General features: G+C 41.1%; 1 protein-coding gene across 1 annotated transcript in view; it reads left to right on the top strand.

Annotated features, from left to right (window-relative positions):
- The window catches only part of KIF26B (kinesin family member 26B), a 307,647-nt gene that overhangs the window by 221,713 nt on the left and 63,509 nt on the right, over nucleotides 1–22,425 (top strand). Inside the window, exons 6-9 of the mRNA XM_087776470.1 lie at nucleotides 15,062–15,268; nucleotides 16,849–16,942; nucleotides 19,075–19,337; nucleotides 22,205–22,388. Of these exons, the coding sequence (XP_087632596.1) occupies nucleotides 15,062–15,268; nucleotides 16,849–16,942; nucleotides 19,075–19,337; nucleotides 22,205–22,388 (748 nt within the window). The remainder of the gene's footprint in view (nucleotides 1–15,061; nucleotides 15,269–16,848; nucleotides 16,943–19,074; nucleotides 19,338–22,204; nucleotides 22,389–22,425) is intronic.

The raw sequence follows: 22,425 nt of genomic DNA, 5'->3' as shown, positions 1-22,425 counted from the left end.
TTGACAGAGACCACATTTCTTGCAACATCTATGCAAATTTGTAGAAATTAATGACAGAATGCATTTCTTTTCCTTTGGTGAGTTCATATGCAATATTCACCTTACCAAAACTTGTATTGAATATTAGCTAATGCACATGCACATACAGTCAGGTAAGATGTGCAGCATTTAACGGAAATACGGTAAGAGCAGTGGTATAGACAAAGCTGTGCGTGAACCATGACATATTACCATTTATTAGGCTTTATGTTATTGAATAATCTGAATTAAAAGCCAAATGTAAACATACCCAAAGTTGAGATGCACACTGTACAAAGTAAGATCTATATCCCAATTTTTTCTTCGTATAGCAAAAATACTATGTAAGAATGAAAGATACTTCACTATTAAAGAACTAAGCATAGAGCTGCATGGTTTCTAGCACTCACAGATGAGCGTTGCTGTGAGGACAGTCCTTAAAAAAAATGAAGGACTAATGTACAGCTATAGTACTGGACAACAAGTGATAAAGGCAGCTTTAGAAGTGCAATTAAAAACCTGCATTGATAATTTTTCACTGTAATAGTTGTCATAATGCCTGTGACTGTACCTGAGGCTTCCCAGCCGGACAGATTTGTGGTTCATTCTGTCTAAATGTGGTTCTGTCAATTCCAGGAACTATTTGGAAGTATTTTATATACTGAAAGAAGTGAGGAAAACCAAAGTTAATCCAAGTTAGGGCTTTGGCTCCGCCAGTGAAAATCTGAATATTGTTGTGGTTGGCATGACTCTTACTTGGATCTTGGCCCAACCCTGGCCACACTTGCTTTCTGAGCTTCTCACATTTCATACCGATGCATATGATCAGTCTGTACTTAGGCAGTCCTACTTACTTCAAGACATACCTTTTTCAGGTTTTATGGTGTAAAACCATCCTTCACCAGACAGGCAGGCAGTAGAGCTGTCTCCTTCCCTACCACACAGTGCTGATTTAGGAACATGTTTAGATTTGAAGTTTGAATATTTCATCAAGCTTCCTTCTACGCTGCATGTTAAAAATCACTCTGTAAGTGTTATTTGTTGTGGTATCTTCTCACTTTTATCTTTCTGATATATTTACCTTGTTTATTTGTTTTGCCTATGCTCTAATCTACTGTGGGAAGATGCTTCTTAAAAAAAAAAAATCCTCAAAACCCTCCCCCCCTTTTTTTTTCTTCATTAATCTCTCTATTTTGTGATAAGTGACATAATGTTACAAGGCATCAAAGATAATTTCTTCCCTGATACTAAGCTACAGTAGTGACAAGCATGGAGGATGCATTATCGTAAAATGAGAGATCCCTTTATTGCTCAAGAGAAGGCTAGTTGCTTCAATCATTTGTGAAACCTGTGCACTAACTGCTACTTTCATAGCCATTCTCTGGCATGCAGTGCCACCCACGACAAATAGCAGTGTTACTGTAGAAATTTTTGTAGTAGGTTGTTTAAAGAGATGGATTTTGAAACAAATTTGTTGGTGTAATAGCTAGAATATCTCCAGTAGTGTCAACAGGGATGCAGTGCCTCTGCAGGAATTGTTACCCACCAAAGGCACCAAGGCCTTTGCTAAGTGATCTCAGTTTTGAGAACGCTGGACCTCATTGTTGACTCATGGTGACATCATTGTGATCAAACTGGAAATCATAAGATTTTAGAGGAAATTAAGCAGCCAGCTTTGTCACCCACCTCTGAGAGAGAGGGGATGGAGTCGTAGAATTGTTGTCTGCCCAACCTCACGAAGATCATCCACTTGTTTTTATCCACCATTAGATCACTGTGCATCAGAAAAGAAAGAAATCAAATTGTTGTTGTAGTTCAGGCTAGCTAAAGATGAAGTCTTCTTGAGCAGCTCCTAAGTGATCAAGAGCTTGATCTTTAGAAAGCAAGCTTACATGGCTGATGCAGTCCCCATCCTGGTCATAGGTGCAATGGAAAGAGCCTTGCTTGTATATGTAGAGTCCAGAATGAGATTATTCTTAGTTATTTGAATAGCATGCCTAGAAAACTGATCACACTAGACTTGGGATTTGACAAGGAAGGATCAGGATCACTTTGCCACTTACAATGAAGTTTTTTAAGCCATGCAGGACTAAAGAAAACTTCACTAAACCTCTGTTTTCATCATCTTGCTCATATTTGTCAATAGTGATTATAGCCCTTGACTGTTGTTACTTCGCTTACTGCTGGATGCAAATTGTCAGCAAAGGAGCTGGAGTTGCCCCGTGCTTCTCTGTTAGATCATTTATTAAGAAAAATAAAAGCCTTCCATAACAGTCAAAACTGCTTGCTCCTTTGACAGATGCTTCACCTAGGTATCAAGAAGAGGTAAAGTGCTTACCATTGTCTTGGTTTGTAACATTTGTCCAGTTGCTTTGTTACTCTGAGTTTTTGAAACAGAAATATAAATGCCTTTTTGCATTTGTATTGAGCAGCTCAGCCTGTCTAGAATTACAACGAAGATTGTTTTAAAGGTGCACCTGGAAAACAAGATAAAATAATCCTGTATAACTAGCAGCTTAGGGACAAAGTACTATTATGGCAAAGTTTTGCCTTAAAAAGGTTCTGGTAATGACCATTGCATTCATACTCAATAAGTCCTTATTTTGTGTTTTGGTCATGGAAAAAGTTAATTACACCAAGACAAACCTCCCCATATTTGCAGGACTCAACAAAGTTCGTTTTTATAGTTCTTGGGGACAGGAGCTGAAGGCTATCAGCCTGGACTTGTGATAAATGGTTTTGACATTTCCTACAGACGCCCCTCATGAAAAAGGCTTTTTATTTATTCTCTGATGTTGAATTCTGCATTATTGATCAGGTGCCATTCATTAAAGGCTGCTACTTGCTAGAAAGAATTACACAGTCCCTAAGCTACACACAACGTAATGAATTATTCCGTTGACGAACAGCAACGTTAAAGGAATGTTAAGGTTGCATGGTTAAGCGCTCAGAAGTCAGGAAATGGCAGTTGAGGTTGAAGATGATGGGAATTTTGCCTGAATTAAGATTGCAGAATTACAGTGGAAGGTATGTGTGAAGACTGCTAACAAGCCCTGGATATTCGTTCTAGGGCAAGTGGTTGGTTACCTGGTCTATTCACAAACACTGCTATTATTTATTACGGTGTTTAACAAGGCAGCAAGCAGTGGATGAAATCATTAGTGGTAGGGGTCACTAGGCAGATGGGCACTTTGTTGGCTGTTTCTCATTGCTATAGAGTTGTATTCATCAAGGAAGAGGGTCAGTAGCAATGTTATGCTGTATACTACAGCTGAAGGTAAAAGAAGTTGGTGGCTCCCTGTGATGCGAGGCAAGTTTCATTTGTCAAAGTAGTGTTTCCATTTAGTTCTCACCTGGAGGCTTCTGTTTAGTTTTCCTTCTATCTTTTTTGTTTGTCTCTCTCTCTGATTTGGTATCATTTTGCTTCTGTTATTTAGCTAGTTATGTTCAGTACAAAAACCACAGGATAGCATTACTGTCCTGATATCTTGGTTCTGTGATCAGACAGACAGGATCGGTGCTAAGCATACCATACCATTGTCCTTGCCTGCATACCTGGATTTCTTCCCGTGGGAACACAGGATGCAGTGGAGATGAGCTGCACTGTACCTGGAGTCAGATGCATGCCCAGGAACCAATATCACAGAGTACAGCACAGAGATCATTTGCACCAGCAGTGTAGACTTAGCTGATATGTCTTTGGATTTTTCCAAGTAAGTAAGAGCATCCTTTGTACCACCAGAGGCTGTGTTTGCTGATCCCCAGCTTTTAGGAACAAATTTGCTCAGACATATGACTTCCTTAGATTTACTTCCCTTCAGGGGTAAGAGTCAGGTTGTAGTGCCTTCTAGAGGCTACTGAAAATCCCAACACGATATTCACTACTGGTCAGAAAGCAACTGAATGCTAGGACTGGGGAAGGCGTTAAGAAAAATAATTTAAAAAAAAAAAATCTAAGGAAAGACAAGCAGCCAGAGCCTCAGCAACAGGTTCTGGAGGAGCTGGGAGAGGCAGCTTCATACACTGTATGTACCCAGGGGAGACCTTTCTGGGGCACTCCTCTCCCTGCCCCCGAAAGGAGTGACAACATCCCACAAATGGCACTATGAACGTGCCCAAGTCCAGTAATGTCCCCAACGGGCTGTAGATTTGATTCAGACTACAAGGTGGCTCATTGGAGCCTGTGGCTCTCTCCTGAGAGTGTAAGTTCCCCCCAGTTTGTGTCTTGGTAGGATGCGAGTGGCATGCGAGCCATGTGGGTATTGGCAAAGCACAGCTCAGAGGGGACCAGTGGGCCATCAGTGCAGCCCACTGCAGTGGGAGGCTCACAGGGCAGACCATTGGGTCACTGTTGGAGATGAGATATTATGGAGTTATGTGAACGTTTAAATGGTCTTGTCTTCTATTCTCTTGTCCCAGGCACAATAAATAATTCTGTTTGTTTCAGAGGCATGCAGAATCGAGCCCACCATAAAAATCTGTTGCATGGATTTCTGTTAAAGCTCAACAAATGTATTTTTAGTTAGAGATTATATATAGCATTACAAATGGATCTCATTAATTCTAAGTGACTGGCTGCTTGGGCTCTGTAGTTATTGTGCTTCCCTGTATCACTGCCAAAGATAGAAGCATGCAGGTAGTATTAAATAGGATACAACATGAAAGAAAGAGCAAATTTAATATCAGATTTATGGCCTTGTAAACATTACAGCCTACAGTTATGGGATAAGAAAGGGAAGTAGTAGAGTTCAGGTAGTCCGTTTAGGTAAAGCAAGCCTTTCCTGGGATCTTAGATGATTCATTTATTCTTATGTCTTATTTCTGCAGTTGAAAAATGAGCATAATTGTAAATATATGTCTTAGTCCTGTGAGAAGCCTTTGCAAAGCCCTGTAGGATCTTCAGGTGAAAGGTTCACTAGCAATATAAATCATATCATTGCTTGGCTCCAGGTTTTATCATTTTCTCCTTTTTCAAGTTTCTTTTTCTTGGTGGTTGTTCCTAACTAAGGTTAAATTCTCATGTCATATACTTGCAGGTAAATAAGGAATTATTGACAAATTCAATGACATTATAATGTATTAAATTTCTCACTAAAGCATCTAGCTCTAATTCTTGAAGTCTCTGCTGATTGTTTCATGTAACATATGGCACTGGAAGCTGGTTATACTCTCCTCTCTCCTCTGAAAACCCAAGGACATATCAGATATCTCACCTATATTACCTAATATGATAATTGTACCTCCTTCCATTTATATACGCTCTTCAGCAACGTGGTCCCTTGCTTTCTTTGGAATTCTTTTCCTCCCCATGAATTCTCAAATCTTTTTCCTAGTCAGTACCATGAGCCATCCCTTTTATTTACTAGCTGTCATTACCAACTGCCACTCCAAAGCTTTACACGTCTTTTTCCACACTTATCTGCATTAAACTGCAATTTGTCACTTCTGGCTTGGCTTAAATAATGTAAATCCTTCTTATCTGATTGCATCGCTGCTCATTATTTATGGTGCTATGCCATGGTGCTGTTATGTGCAGACTGGGGAATCTTCTTTTGTATGCAGTCATGGAGATCATCTTTATAAATAATGGAAAAGCTTACAATTGTGATTATACATCATCTGTGCAATACCTGTATATCCTTTGTTTCTCTAGCACTGAAAAGACATCTCAAAGACATGCGTAAAGGAAACTTTGTCTTTTATCTGCATTCTTTCCATAGAAATTCTTGTTTCCCTAGACAAAAAACAGAGAACCTTGTTCATCTGGGAGTTCCTGTTCTCCTCAGAATGTATAATGCGAAGCCCTCAGTGCCGCCCTTTCTCTAATTAGGGCTGAGGTGACCTGCCTGCTTAAATTTACCAAGCTGCATCCTATGCACCTTTTTCACAGCTTCACAAAAAGGGAAATGGGCTTTTAGAAGTAATATAGCAGACATAATTGTCAATGAGCATGCTTGAGATATTGCTACTGTTTTCTATCAACACCAGGCCTTGTGGCAGCCGAGGCAGTACAGTCATGTTTTACTGAAAGGGCAGGTTTCTAAGAGGAAGCTTTGAGTCAGTGAAGCAAAGTTCTCTTCACCCTTTCTGCACTGCAGCAGGACATGAGCATGGTCTATGAGAAAGAGCCAAGTGACTTGCCACTGGTGGCTCCCTCCCCGCCGGGGGCTGATGGCAACCCTGTGTAGGCAGCAAGAACTACGTCAGCCTTGTCATCAATCATGAGAGCAGAAAAGTTCCTTTAGGGAGGCTTGCCTCGGTGGTGCTGCACATGTGTTTGCTGGGTTTTGTGAGTCTGTCTGTGGGATCTGTAGATACCAAGCCAGGCTGGAATATGAACAGAGCAACATACGGCACATCACATGCTTGGGAGGCCACTACTGTACCACCCGAGTTTCTTGTATTTAACTTAAAGAATGGAAAACATGGCCAAGCTGTGCAATGTTCTGTAGCTGGGACTATGTAGTGGTTTAACCCTGGTAGGCAGTTCAGCCCCACACAGCCACTCGCTCACTCCTCCGCAGTGGGATGGGGGAGAGAATTGGAAGGGTAAAAGTGAAAACTCGTGGGTTGAGATAAAGACAGTTACTAGAAAAAGCAAAAGGTGCATGCACAAGTAAAGCAAAACAAGGAATTCATTCGCTACTTCCCATTGACAGGCAGGTATTCAGCCATCTCCAGGAAAGCGGGGCTCCATCACGCTCAGTGGTTACTTGGGAAGACAAACGCCATCCCTCCAAACATCCCCCCCTTCTCCTTCTTTCCCCAGCTTTTATTGCTGAGCATGATGTCATATCGTGTGGAATATCCCTTTGGTCAGTTGGGGTCAGCTGTCCCAGCTGTGTCCCCTCCCAACTCCTTGTGCACCGAAGCAGAAAAGGCCTTGATGCTGTGTGAGAACTGCTCAGCAATGACTAAAACATCCTCATGTCATCAACACTGTTTTCATCACAAATCCAAAACATAGCCCCATAGAAGCTACTATGAAGAAAATTAACTATCCCAGCTAAAACCAATACAGACTATAAAATAAATTAAAAAGGAGCGGGAAATATTCCTGGGCACTGGCACTTAATCATCCATACTTCTGCATTGTTAACAAGATCCCTGGCATGGTTTTGGGCCACCAGACTGCTCTCCCAAACAATTCCAGTCATGGTTTTTAAATTAGCATGGGCAAAGGACCATCTTGGCAGACCATTGGATATTGCCACACCATAGCAGAGGATGAGAATTACAGGGAAGGATACTGGCCATTTTGTGCCAGGGAACAGTTTTTCCCTTGTTCAATTTACTAGATAGATACTTTCTATCTAAAGCCCCTTCTGAAAAAGTTGTATTAAAAAATAGTAAAAAGGAAGGGGGGAAACCCTCTACTCTGAAAGGTCACTGAAGTGAAGCCAAATATCTGTTTGATTTTGAAAGGTAGTGAGATCTGATGCTGAGGAAATGAGGGGATCTTGAAATTCATGGCAGCCAACTGTACTTGCTACTCAGCGCAGAAAAATAAATTCTTATCGGAGTGAGAGAAGCAGAACAAATTTTTGCAGTAGTGTGTTAGAGGCTCAAGTAAGGCATCTGCTGACTGTACCAGTAGGTGCATTCTTACATACCTGCAGATCCACTGCAGGGAAGACAAGATTTGCCAGCTGATCCCATGTTGTTCACGCTGGGATTGTTGAAGGCTCTTTTGGTGTGTTTAGTTCTTATGAAAATACCACTGGCAGCAACGTTTAAAGATATTCTCCCCCCCAAAAAAAGCTGAAATTTCATCCCCACACATGAGCTGAGTTAGGCTGTTGTTGGCCCCATCACAGATGCAGATACACTTCTGTGGATACATCTGCAGGTATGTGGAGAGTGTCAGAAGCTGGGAAAAATCCTCCTCCTGCTTGAAGCAACATGCAGACTGCCCCAGCTATGCAGGTCTGAAATGCAGACTTCCCTCAAAGAGGTCAGAAGGAAGCAAAAGGAAAATCAGGAACACACAGTCTGTTTGTTGTACGTGGGGAAACTTAGAGAAAGATTGTTTCCATAACAGGATGATCCTTCTGTCTTTATTATTTATTTTTTTAAAGAACAGAAGAAAGTTGCAGTGCTCCATGTTAATTTAGTAAATGCTGAAGTAGCAATGCAACAGCTGAGGGACTGGGCTGATGTACATGCTGGTTTCAGACAGTGTCAGTGCTCAGCACTGTCTTTCGACTGTACTGAATTACAGTGACAAAACTCAAGGCTCCTGCTGACACAAACAAGACAAGAGGTCACTGAGCCATGCCCTGTGACCTGAGCATATTTCACACCAGATTTTACTGAATTTACTAATAAAGTTACATCATCCAATTGAAAAAGAGTATAATCCTGATAAGGGCAAGTTCTTTGAATAACATGATTGGTGTTTGGGTACAGTATGTTTACACTACTTCCCATTCTTGCTACAAGTGCAAATTAGTTTAACTGCTGTACAGGATGGGGTTGATGAGCTGGTAAAGTCTTAGCAATTACACAAGAAAGAAACAGAGGGATAGTCGTAAAAAAGAGACCTGCGAGCCCTAATGGTATTGCTTTTTCAATTGTTTTCACTGCTTTTCCAAAGCAACAGTAGCAGTAACAGCCATTTCCACAAAGAACATGAGTGATCAGTCCTGAGTGTTTTCTAATTTGTGCTGAAGTGAAGCACTGAGGCCTACAAGAGCTACCTTTGTGAAAATAGAAAGGGAGGAGAATGAGGCTTGTTTACGCATGCCTCCTGACCAGCTTACACTGGCATAATTTACCAGTGGGTTTTTTGGGGTTTTTTTTTGGGAGGGGGGTTTCAGATGTGACCAGGAGACTTCCATTAAAACAACGTCCACTCATACAATTCTGTATTTGTCTCATTCTGGCACAGTCTGTTTATCTTGACCTCCTAGATTTCATTTTAGCATGATCAGTTAATTGTCTCATGATCTGTAAGAAAGATCCTTTAAAATGCTTAATGGACTGCTTCCACATTCTCTGGACACTATAGAAAGGCTTCTAGCTTTACATCCGTCATGAAAAAGCCCGTATGTGCATAAGCATTTGGGATGTCATAGATTTTCTTGTGCTGTAGTATTTTGTGGCTGGCTACAGCAAAAAATGCGTGCCTGCCACCATTATTTACAACTGTAACAGTGAGAAATTACAAAACGCACTCTTCATTAACCTCCGATAAGGCTGTTCCTGCAGCCAGTGATTGCCATTACATTGATGGAGTGCTAATACAGCTCAATAGCCCCGGCTGGCCTGTCTCGCCGGTGACTGCACCGCAGCTCCCGCCTCCCACCACTACCCAGCACACGTCCAGCAAAAGCTGCTCAAATGATTGATGAGAAAAGCAGCTCATAAAGGCAAGCACAGTGCCCAAAGCCACAGCTGTCTAGCCCCGTCCCTGCAGTAATTAGATAAATGAACCCCAAACGAAATCTTACAGGCAAGAGTAGAAGGAAGTGATAATATCCCCCATGTCAATCTCTGATTGCTTGTGTTGCCTCATTCCAGCCTCTGTTTGTAGTTATTTGTGTTTGATACAGATTTGACACAGTTTACCTCTCCTGCCTTCTGTGCTCTTTTCACCGCCGGTCCTCCAGACAGACCCCTGCGGGCAGAGGAGACACGGGAGTGTCAGTGGCTGGGTTGGACTCTTGTATTCTTTTTCTTCTTTTTTCTTTTTTCTTGCATTTCTTTTTTTTTTTCCTATGGCACCAGTTCTACTTTGCAGAGTGTGCTGAACCTTTGTCCTCCACAGAGTAAGAACATAACAAAAGGTCTGTGGTAGGTCACAAATTGAGTTTAGCTGGGGAAAAATCCTGCAATTAGCAAATTCCCTCTTCAAGAAATAGTTGATGTGTATATAGATAAAAAGGAAGAAGGCAAAGGAAGATGGATCAGGCAGGCAGCTGAAATTATAATAGAGCTGATTAAAAGGTCTATGTTTATTTTCACAGTACAGAAGCATAGTGATATTAAACCAATTCACCTGTATCTTCCCTTGGTGCTACTGAATGGTACCCATGAAGGAACTCTTCAGTGCCAATAACTATGATTTAGAGAGAAATTTATGAAAAATGTATATATATTAAACTTATTTATATATATACTCAGAAAAATGTACATGCATTTTTTAAAAATAGTGTATGTAATTTAAACACATACACACACATATATATAAAATACATACACAAAAATACAAAGAAACCTTGTTGAGGAAACCTGAATAGTGCAGCTCTGATTGTGCTTTCATTTGCAGCATTGCACATCGGGAGTAATATTGTGAAATTCAATGACTGTAAAACTCATTCAAGAACAGAACAAACCTTTGTAGGCAGGAACTGCAATCCAGAGAAGTAAATGGGGGTCCTGTTGGATTGAATAGTTGTCAAATGCAATCCTGTGACCTCACAGGAGAAAACACATTAAAAAATGCTTCCAGCATGAGCAGAATTAAGAGGTGAAGTTATACCCTAGAAGAGGCACAATAATGATGCAGAGCAAGTGACCTTTTCTTTTATTCTCTCTCTCCCGTCTTAAGCTAGGGTAGTTCTTGCTGAGTTCAGCCAGATTTGCATGAGTGTAAAATTAGATCAAAATTGGGCCCAGGTTGTTTGTTTTACCAACAGCCCATGTCTCAAGAGACTGCTTTCATGTTTCCCTTGTAGAAACAGTCAGAGGTGTGTCTAAGGCTGGGCGCTGCCAAGACCTGATCACTGGGATTCAAATAAGAATTTCTGGCAGACTGAGTGGTCCCATTAATCACAAGTGGTATCTCTTAAACCCTTCAATTACAAGAGATCAGTGGGAAACTGTAGTATTAGACTGAAGGAGTAATGACACATAGGAAGTGAAGCAGAAAACCTGCTTTTTTCTTTTTAAGGATAAGTTAAATTTACAGTTTATTTAAATATAAATCGCAAGCATAAAATATTAGGGTTCTTAAACTTCACTGTTCAGTGAGTTTCAAATTAACCATACTGTATTTCTGCCTTCCCCAGAGCAGCACTGTGATCTTTAACCTGTCTGTTCCTTAAACTGAACTGAAGTCTTTAAAGTCCATTAAGTTCCTGTGCTATCCCCATACCTGGCTGAGTTATGTTCGCCCATCCTCATGCTGCCTCCCCTGTGGCTTTGATTGCCAGGGCAGTATGGACCTTGAGCCTCCCCCCTGCTACTCCCAGCTATAAATTGCATGAGGGACTGTGAAACAGCAGAGCAGGAGGCCGTGGTCTCCCATTGTTTCTACTTCTGTAGGTTAGTTGATTTACTCTTGTCATAACTGCTGTTGGGAAATGCTTTGCATGAATCCTTGGGTTTAGGTTACAGGCATAATAACATTTAATAATCGAGTGCCTACCTAATGGCAACTGCCAGTTCTTCGGGCCCGGTAATGACTGAATGTATCCGTATGCCTTGCAGTGAAGTAAGCTGTGATTCAGCTCAGATACAGGTGGGGAATGTGAAACACAGAGATTGTGTCACTCTAGTTCACAATTGTACTGCATCTGAGGCACAGCCTTTAGGAGGGGACCTAGCTCCCCAATCTCAGCCTGATTCCCAGACCGCAAGCCTGCCTGTCTCCTCAGAAGATACATCTAGCTCAGATGTTTAAAAATCTGTTTTGGTCTGCCTGGATTATTCTGCCACAGTTATGTATGCAGTTCTGAATTGCAATACATGTTTCTCAGGGCTGAAGTTTGCCTGTAACTTGCCTGCGTGTTGGGTATTTCTATAGACACACCTCCCATGGCATACAGTGGACATGTATTTTGCGGAGCCAGGATCTAATTGTCTCCTCAATTAATGTAATGTAAATCAGGAGTAATTTGAAAGAGTTACATTGGTGTGAAACTGGCCTGTGAGAATACTCTAGGGTCTACAAATTACCAGATGACTTCAAATAATCTGTTGCTACTACTTATGTTCAGTGTCCATCACACTCATGCTCCCATCTTTATTTTTGTTAGCATGTGATTTTTGCTGAAGACTGTCACACAGATTTGTATGTGCTACTGAATTTGGACCAGAGGCTGTGCTGCCCAGGAAAATCATTTTTATTATGCTTACAGCAAAAAGAGTAGCTTTAGACAGCCTACAATTTAGGCACCTACATCTCAGGTAATCATTTAAGATGCTTGCAGTGGTATAGGGAAAGCAAGAAGCACTTGTGGAGTGCAACCCATCTGGAAGGCAGGTCTATGAAACAGACAGCATGAATTACATGCTAGAAGTGCCTCTTTCTGTCTGTTGTCTACAAAGGGGTCAGACAGTTGGCTCGGATGGAGAGAGCTCCTGCAGGATGGTCTAAATGGAGGTGAGAGGAATTACCCACGATAAGCTGTGCCAAGGTGCAGAGACATCTGCATGCCAGCTGCAAACAAACTAGCTTCAGAGTAAGAAGTAGTCCAGCTAACAGGATACCCACATGTCATCAATATGATATTCCTCTGCCCTAACACACATGAACCATTAAGTCTCAAAACAAAAATCCCTAATGCACAGAAAATACAAAGGTTCATGGAAGTAGCAGTATTTTTCTTGATTTTCTTGATTTCTTCTATATTTGCCAGAGTTGAGGAGCCAAATGGTCAGAAAATATGTGCTGGGACAAACAACTCCTGGGACTTCTGAGATGAGCTCTGTTTTTTATACGGGTTCATTCAGTTTATCTGATGCTAGTAAATTTTTAGGATTTCAGTTAAATTCGTCTTTTACTCCAGGGAAAGAGAAACCTAATGCCTCAGCTTCTGTCACTATAGCTGTTGAAAGTTAGGAGGATTTGCAGCATTACTTCAGTAAGAAGTGACAGGTGTTAATCTGATTTTGTGTGAACAGGTTTAAATCAGGACCCGAGCCAGTGATATTACACTGTAACAAAACTGGTATAGCTGAAGTTAAAACTGAATGCCCATGCAGTTTGAGGCCAGAAAGGACTCTTAAGACTGCCTGTATATGAAGGGTGGTTAAATTTCACGCGCTAGCCATTCTCCATAACCCAAAGAAACTTAGCCCCAGGGTATTCGGTTAACTCTCCTTTGCACACAAGGATCATGGATTCATAGCAGCCAAAAATACTTATAGGGAAATAGTTTTCTAAAGCAGAGCAAGTTTTTTATTTAAAGTACTTGAAGAATAGCATTTGTTTTGGTTTCCAGCAGATCAGTTTAATGCTTTTGATATTGGCTTCTGTTTAAAAATGTGGGACACGGTAGAAAAAGCCAAAGACATCCAAAGTTGAAAACAGGAAAACAGATCAAGACTGATATTGCTTTTCATTTCCTTGCTCCTCTAGGATTCAGTGTTGTATTCCCTCCCTTCCCTGCTAACTTGACTAGTGCCTCCGTTCTGAGCTGCTAGGAGACCTAGGGCTGGAATACATTCAAACCTTGCCTAGTTCATGTGGACTGACCGAGGGTGTTGGCTGCCTTTGTCCTCAGTAGAAATCAGCTCTGCTTAGGGTTGGGTTTAGAAGAATGCCTTTAGCAAAATATTGGAAGTGGCTTTTTCCACTTAGAGGTCAGGTTTCACAAGCAGCTCAGCTGAGCAGTTGAGAAGGGAACCCGTTCACACCCAAGCAGTATTTCTCCTCTTTCCCTCAACTAATTGTGTAAAACTGAAATCATGTGCACAGGTTTGTGACCCTTTCACCATCTGATGACAACTTGTTTTCCCAGGTTAAAATACATGGAGTCCAATTATCACTTTGACTCACAGACATATAGAGAAGACATCACAATAATACTGAATAATCCCAATTAATATCTGGTCTCATTCCATTGTCTTCAAAGGAGTTGTGTGAAAAATTATTTTGCCCAGATTTTACCTCTCAAAGCAGCTGATTTATTTCCACGTGGGATGAGTTTAAGCCAGCATGAAATGAGATATACATGCAAAGAGCACCAGTCTCAATGAGGCCAACAGAAACTGCAGCCTCGTCTAACTTTTAGGGCTACAGCCTCCTCCCAGGGTGCATCTGCCATTCCAACAGCAGATGTGCTCCCACCCTGTGCTGAGGTGACCCTTTGTGGTCACTTGCATGCCAACCGTGGGTGCGTTTGATACAAGTGACGAACAGTTAAGGAGCATTTAGATAAAAGTTCTGTCTGGTTGGTGTGAAAGTCAGTCTGCTCTAGGACAAAGTGCGTGCAGGTGCAGTTAGAGGCAAGAGCTGGCAGAGAGATGATGTTTGCCCTTTAAAGTTCAGGAACTCATGTGTCTGCAGGTGGTGAATTTATGGGGAGAATCAAAGTCAGACCAACTGTCATCAGTTTTACTTACATCTAAATTGCTTACTAACTGGGCTAAGGATGCAGTATAATTTCATCAAATCCATGAAGATGGATTTTTGTCTTAGGAATAAGGTCTTGTTATGTAGCCATTTAATGAGTTGTGAGCTAACATGTTTTAACAGATCTTTTATCGCTTATTACATTCCACTCCCTTGATGATAGTTTCTAAATCTGACCATTAAAACAGGGCTCCTTTTCACAACTCTTTGATGATGACACTTAGAACTGAGCACTTCATCGTTTTGCATTTGGATTAGAATCAGAAAGGTGTAAATTACAGATCTGGCTTTTATGTGCTTGCTTTATTGATCAGACTGCTTCATAGAAACCACAGCAGTTCTGATAGCTTAGCAGTCTAGATTACCTTTCAGCTTTCTTAATTGGGCCACTGGGATACAGTTAATTTTCAATTTATATTGAGAGTGAGACAAGGTGATGTAATACCTCATCATTGTACTTGAGTAACATCGACACTAAAACACCATGATATACCTTGTAATTCTAAATACACAAGTTGCTTGTTAAAGTAGATGGAGATGAGTTCTGGCTTTATTCACTGTGTATTTTAGGCCAAATTCTGCCTATAATAATTCCTGTGTCTTCACTGACTTCTGAGACACTAGCTCCAGCAAGCAAGTCTGATTTGGTCAAGCGTAATTGGAAAGTTCATTCAACATACCAGTCTAGAGCATCCAACAGGCTAATCAAATGCGGTCGTCTTTTTGTATGTTTGCTGACAGGTCAAGGTCATGGTGCGCATTTCTTCCACGCTTGCCAGAGACATGTCCGAGTCCAGCTCTTTCTTAAAAGTGGACCCCCGTAAGAAGCAAATCACGCTGTATGACCCGTTGGCCTGTGGAGGTCAGAATGCTTTCCAGAAAAGGGGCAACCAGGTTCCACCCAAGATGTTTGCTTTCGATGCAGTTTTCCCCCAAGATGCATCACAGGTAGGCAACATATGATCAGAATAGTTATCTAAACAACAGCAAGCACCAGAGCCAAATTAATTTCTGCTGCAACAGTAGTACTTTCAGTGGAGTTAGACCAGGGCTGAATTTGGTCCACCAATGTCATCAATAATGAAATCAGTTTATTAAATCGTGTCCTGATAATTGTGTGCTTTCTTTATTCTTTACTGTAAATAATTGCTCCTAAAATTATACATGCAATAAATATGTGCTAAATGGTGCCTAGTAGGCAAATCCTCAATATCAACAAGTTATTGTATGTTATAAAATCTTATTATTTGGTGTATACAGCGATCTATCAGAACTGTAGTTCTTTAATGCAGTCTTCTATTCATTAAGAAGTCAAGGATTATTTATACAGTGTTCTAATGTACAGTTTACAATAGGAGCATGGGGATTTTAGTCCACAAATCTTTATTCATATGTACATATTTATTTCTTATTTTTGTTAGACTTCTCTGGTTTGATGAACTATGTTACCCAAATGTCATGAGGAGGACAGTAGAAGAATAAAGTAACACTGCAAAGAATAATTAGAAAGCAGTATTGTAAGGCCTTTTCTGTACTCATAAATTAAACAGAGCTAGGACATGGGGCCAGCTAAAGCACTGCCGTATGATCATTCATTAGGTCAATCCCTGACCTAGTTCTGGTCCAGGCAGCTAGCACCTCCCAGACTAATGCCTGGCTCTAGTTCAAGGACTGGCCTGTGAATAGTCCCTTTCTTGGCCCGTTTTGTTTACTATTACAGAGGTAGTCTAGAAATACCCATGAACTAGGTGAATTTACATGATTTATTATCAAATGCAAAGTGCTTCACACAAAAGCCTGAACTGCAAATTCTGATTTAGTTTCATCCACTATTGATAGGCAGTTGCTGCAGAAGCACTGTAGACCATTCAGCCTGCTTGAACATTAAATCTAAGAATGCCCAGGATAAATTTGTGTGTTGTACTTCTTAAAATACAGCTACAGTCGTCAGGATGGAGCCTACTGCTGCTAAAAGCTACGAAGACTCATAATAATTTAGAGAAAAATTAAGAAATGTCACCTAGCTGATACCAAAGAGGCTGGCTGTTCCACTAACATTCTTTACCCACCTGCTAGTGGAATTGTACTCAGTCCATAATTGGGCAAATAATAGAGTCTGTAAAAATTCCTCAGTATTTGATTGTTTTTTAATGAAAAATGCATTTTTAAAGTCCCCTAAATAGGCAGTTCTAACAAACCAACCACATCCCCTTACAGTATGTGTATTTTGTTTAACTCCACAAAGGATGTTGATGCTTCAGCAAATGAAACTTACTTGACACAGAGGAAAAGTCCTGCTTCATATGCTTATACAAGTAATGTCATTCCCATCAGCAGCATAGGTCACACGAATGAGACAAGCAGGATTAGACTTTTTGATACTTCAACATGCTATCTGGAGCACTGATGACATTACGACCATTTTCCAGTGAAAATACTCTATTGATTTTCCTTATTATTGTTAATGGTTTTCTTTTCTTTCTTTTTTTCTTCTTTTTTTCTTTTTTTTTTTTTAATACCTGTGACAGGCTGAAGTATGTGCTGGGACTGTGGCTGAGGTGATACAGTCTGTGGTCAATGGGGCAGATGGCTGCGTGTTCTGCTTTGGCCATGCCAAGCTTGGTTGGTATTGTTAAATTTCCCTACTCAAGCAGCAAAGTGAATATTTTTAACCCAAGATTGCTAGTACATTAGACTAGGGAAAACAAACTTTCATTTATCTGTGCATAGTAATTGTATCTGAAAGTGGTACACTGTGCATGACCTTGTACTACACCTTCACCTCTCGCTTGCACATTATTCACTTTGCATATTGTCTAAATGTTGGAAAGCATGCTCTTTGAAACAGAAGTTATCTTTGAGTTGTTGCTTCATTCCATCCCCTGAGTACTATAGCAATTTTTAGCACTGTCTTGAATTGTTAATGAATGATCCAACAGTGAATTGTTAATGAATGATCCAACAGTGATCTACAGTGTTACAAATGTGCTTGGTATGGGAGACTGTTTGTGAAAATATGACTTCCGTCAAGCTGTGTAAAGGCTGTGAGTATCCACTCAAGTACTTAATGTTTGTGATGGCACTAGTCAAGTGCTATGACCGGGCACTCAAATGGTTTGATTTATATTGAATTCCCTGATTAGACAGTTCACTCATTACTAACCTCTTCCTATTCTGTCTCCAACAAATCCTATTCTAATGGTTAACTGAATGTTACCAGTGGATCAAAACTTGCTCTTTGCAAAGGCATCAACAGCATTTCAGGTATTCATGGAAAGACAATAAAAAGGAGAATCATCATTAACACTCTATTCTTTTGAGATAACTGGATTTCAAGAGTAATCATATATTTTGTTCATACTTATCTAATAGTATTTTGAAAATAGTCTCTTTAATGAAGAGGGTTGTATTGTATGTGTGCAATGGTCTCCATTCTTTACTGTCTCAAAGAAACACATACAATTTAAAAGGATAATTCAGTTTTTCAGGTGATAAAGAAGATCAAGCTCTCTCAGGCCATGATTATCCCAAATTATAGGCAACAAAAGGTGGAGAGTACTGAATGCTGCAATGCCACCAGCTCTGGTGCAATGAATGGAGCAGGGCCACTGGTCCAACCAACCACAAGGCCCCTCTGGGCCAGGCAGGAGTAACACTAGAATGAGCACTTGAATATTTAACCCCCTGTGACCTGCCAAACACGAGATGGCAAACAAGATGGAAAGCAAGCCACCAGATAACGGTGTCTCACAAGTGCTACATGTCCTTTAGAGAGGCGGCCTAGCTAAGGCTTCGCTGGAGCATGAGTTAAGTCTCTGCAGTTGCTTCGTTAACTGCACCACCACCATTCCACCAACCGTGGACACACCCAGACCTTGCCACAGACACGTACGTAGAAATATTTTCTTCGCTGATCTTTTTCCACATAGATTCAACCTAAGAAATGAAATAAGATAAAGAAGCCACAAGTACTCGCCTGAAAGGATGTATACATTTATCATTTGGCTTATAAATTTAGGAGCCTTAGAAAACTTGTCTAAGAGCATTATATGTAGTGACACCTAAAGCAGCATAACATAATGGTGTCTGTTTTTAATCAGCAAACTTTTACAGCAGAGACGAAGCAAAGCTCTAATTGCAGAGTGAAATAATAGCAAACCAGGGGAAGGTTTTGACGCAGATAAAATATTTCTTGTTGTGGATCCACTTATGCACCAAATGATCACATGTACCTGTTTGGGTTTGTTTTTTTTTTTCTATATAAAGTTACATCTTTATGATCCTGGGACCAGGTTAATGCCAATCCCAACCCCAGCATATGAAGCATAATACAGTGCTTTGAAGTATAATGGTATTCAAAGAATACCACACTCACAGTATCTAAAGCAGAGATTTTTAGAGACCACAGCACTCCTGCTCTGCTCAATTCCCCCCACTATTCACCCTACATTCAAGGCTACAGTGTTGTGTGGTAGAGACCTGCAGCACCCTGCCTGGGGAATGGGCAATGTCAGGGGAATGCATGATCTAAAGATTTTTGAAAGCAGCTCAAGATTTCATCACTTGGTTTTACATGCTCTCTGGTTTCCATGTACTATTTGTCTGCCTGCCTATCTTTTTCCCTTGCTGATTGTCCTTATTGTAGCAAAGAAGTTGTTTTCATGAGGCTGTACAGGATAATCTCTCTTGGCAGAAGGTTATGAAGGTCCTGGGAGTGATGATGTTATATTTTCTCCATCCCCTGTTCCTGACAGGGAAGTCATACACCATGATCGGGAAGGATGATTCCATGCAAAACCTCGGCATAATCCCTTGTGCCATCTCCTGGCTCTTCAAGTTGATTAATGAACGCAAAGAGAAGACAGGAGCCCGCTTCTCAGTCCGAATTTCTGCAGTGGAAGTGTGGGGAAAAGAAGAAAATCTGAGAGACCTGTTGTCAGAAGTGGCTACAGGCAGCCTGCAAGATGGCCAGTCCCCAGGTGTCTACCTTTGTGAAGACCCCATTTATGGCATGCAGGTGAATCCAAGGTTCATTTTACACTGAAACAAGCAATGTGACTTTTTTTTTTTGAGCTATTGAGATGGTTCAATTTCAAGAACTACCCAGAGCATAAAGTTTATAGACTTGAAAGTGTTTACTTTAAAACATGCAAGAACTTTATGACCTGCAGCTGCAGGGCCATCTGCTCTCCTGGCCTAAATATTTGTACCTCTGGTATAACTGATGTTGAGCAGAGGCTTGTGTTTGCAATAAAATGTGAAAACATTCAGTGCAAACAAAAATTCACCTCATTCTTAGAAAAAAAAAATAAAAAGAAAGTGTGATCTCTCTTTTGTAAAACAACAAACTAAAATATTTACACTACTGCACAAATAGCTGGAGGCCATTAATATGGCTGTTTATCTCTTTATAAACTACATTATTTATAGCACTTGCATTAGCAATGTTGTAGGAAGCATTAATCGCTACTTATTAATTGCTGCCAAGAAATAAATTCCTGAGCTGGGCAAGCCAAGAATAACTCGAACTCTTCTCAGGTTTGGAGGTTTAGCAGGAATGAGTAACTGGCTCATGTATTTCCTGGGTAACCACTAGAAAGTCTTGGCAGCCCTATTTTTTTTTCCCCTCTTGGTTTGAGGAGAAAAAAGGCAAATTCTTTCATTTTGCTGTCTGTGAGGGAGTGAATCTGATTTTTGTATGAGTAGATGAAGAGGGAGCAAACCAGCATGATGTAGTTTGAATACATTCTTCCAACCTTAAAGGCAAAGGCTGCTTCCATCCAGACCCTGCAGAGCACTGTCTATCCAAGGATGAGGGATGGAGGGAGGAGGGAACAGACCTATTTCCAGCTCCAAGCATCTAGAAATCAGGATTCACATCCACAAAAGTAATGAATCGTGAGATTTTAAACAGCAAGTAATAAATTTTGTGTTTTATCTCTTTGTGGTTTAAGCCTTTTGGACATACTTAGATCATATTTTCCATTCTTTTCCATTCTACTGGAGGGCTACAAAGTTGTGTCTTGATTTTAAATAAGTTAGGGTTCTCATTCTCACTTGACTCCTGGCTTTAGTGTTTTATGAAATACTTACAGTATCACACGAGATCTCACCCTCTGGTATCCAGTAATGGGTGCAGTCTAGCGAACATAAGATGGGAGACTTGAGTCTTCACAGTTCCCACTGGGGTGATAGATGGCCCGTTAAGAGCTGAACTAGCATATGTTTGCTACATATGTTACATAACTGCGTAACAACTAGCCTTTCCTTAGAGCTTAGTTCTTTACTAAGGTATTTCAGCACAATAGCGATGATAATAATAAATATCCTATTACTGTTGCTTATTTTCATATAGATACAGACAGAACAGTCATATACAAATTGAATTATTTTAGATCAGTGGAGAAAAGGTAGCTTCATGAGACATCTGTGTATCTCAGCGGTGTAAAATACTGAAATAAATTGCAAGAAAAAAAGCCTTTTTATGTCTGTTTACAAGACTTAGAGACATTCTGGAGTCATGTGTCCTACACCTGAATTCTCAAAATCCTCATATGAAGGCAGGATATTATATTACAGCCATCCAGATATGCAAAATCAGCTGTGTGTATAGCAAATGAATAATCACCATATGTCATACTGGCTGTCATTGGGCCTTTCCAAGTATGCACATTTTCTTGTTGCTTACATTAGTGAGATCAGCCCACAGCCTGGCCTGCCTTCTGCTTGCCTTGTTAACTCCTTCCTGCCCCCATCCTGCTTTCTAGAGCAAGCTTAGCCTTCAGCTGTGTCACCCCATCCCATGCAGAGCCTCAGCTTTACCCCTCCTCAGGCTGATTAATGGTCATGAAGAGAAGACAGGAGCACTGTCTTCTTTAGGAGAACTTAACTTCTAGCTGCATTACATAGCAGGGGAACAAGCCCTGAGAAAGGGAATTCCTTGCTGTTTTTACGCCAGACAAAACAAGTCTATCCTATGGGCTGTGGGCCAGCTCTGCGGACTGCCAAAACTAATGCCATCAGATTGCACAGTCACTCGTCCCTTCCACAGACAAACTAATCTTCGGTGACATGAAACATGCATGCATTCCTAATATTATGGGGGGTTAATAACATCTGCCCTTCTGTGCTGTCTGTCACTTTGGAGAGATAAGAGCAGGCTGCTGACTGGGATTGAGGTCCAGCAAGTGTGAATGTATGTACATTACCTGCCTCATTCCATTTAATGGATTGCCCTGGCTTGTGAGCAGGTGCATAAGCATGTGGTATGAAGGGGTAAGGAAAAGGCTTCTCTGCTGTGCTGCTCCCCACATGCTATGGGGCTGAACACAAGCTTCAGTCCTGTTATTTCCCAGATTTATCTGTGGACTGCTCCCTTCTAATATGTCGTCCTGCCCCTGCCAGTCTCCACCAACTGTTGAATTTGGGATTGACATGTCTTCCACAATTGTTTTTTTCACTTTTAATCATCAGAAGGACACAATGATTGCCAGAGCCAGCAATGCAGGGAAAAAAAGGCAGTAAAAATAATGAAAATAATGAATAATTAATAAGCATAAATAGCTTAAAATTCTGGGAAAGTCAAAGAACAAATTTATGCATCTGTCCAGCCTATACGATGGTTTCCAGTTGCTGGGGTTTATGTGTAACAACTGCCATCAGTGGTACCCCAAGTGAGAACCCTCAAAAGCCTGTGGGGCTCCTGGAGGGCATGGTATTGCTGCTGCCAGTGTCAGGAGGGTCTCATTCCATCGGGCACCTCCTCCTTTTTGGTCCCATCAGAAGGCAGCATAGCCACAGTGTGCGTTGACTGTGGGACGTTGTCTGGTAGTGTTGATTTTTGTGGGAGTTTCTAGGTCATTTCTCCCTTGTGTTAACCTGCAGCTTCAGAATCAGAGCGAGCTCCGTGCCCCTACGGCAGAGAAGGCTGCCTTCTTCCTCGATGCCGCCATTGCCTCGCGTCGCAGCAGCCAGCGGGACTGCGACGAGGAGGATCACCGCAACTCCCACATGCTCTTCACTCTGCACATCTACCAGTACCGCATGGAGAAGAGCGGCAAAGGCGGAAGTAAGCTGTCCCTTTGCTCCCTTCTGTCTCCTCCAAG

Source organism: Nipponia nippon, unplaced genomic scaffold (genome assembly GCF_047370975.1).
Source record: "Nipponia nippon isolate SJK-2023a ecotype South Korea unplaced genomic scaffold, ASM4737097v1 scaffold_4, whole genome shotgun sequence".
Taxonomy (NCBI): domain Eukaryota; kingdom Metazoa; phylum Chordata; class Aves; order Pelecaniformes; family Threskiornithidae; genus Nipponia; species Nipponia nippon.
The sequence above is the reverse complement of the archived record's forward strand: the minus strand, read 5'-3'. Positions and strand labels throughout refer to the sequence as shown.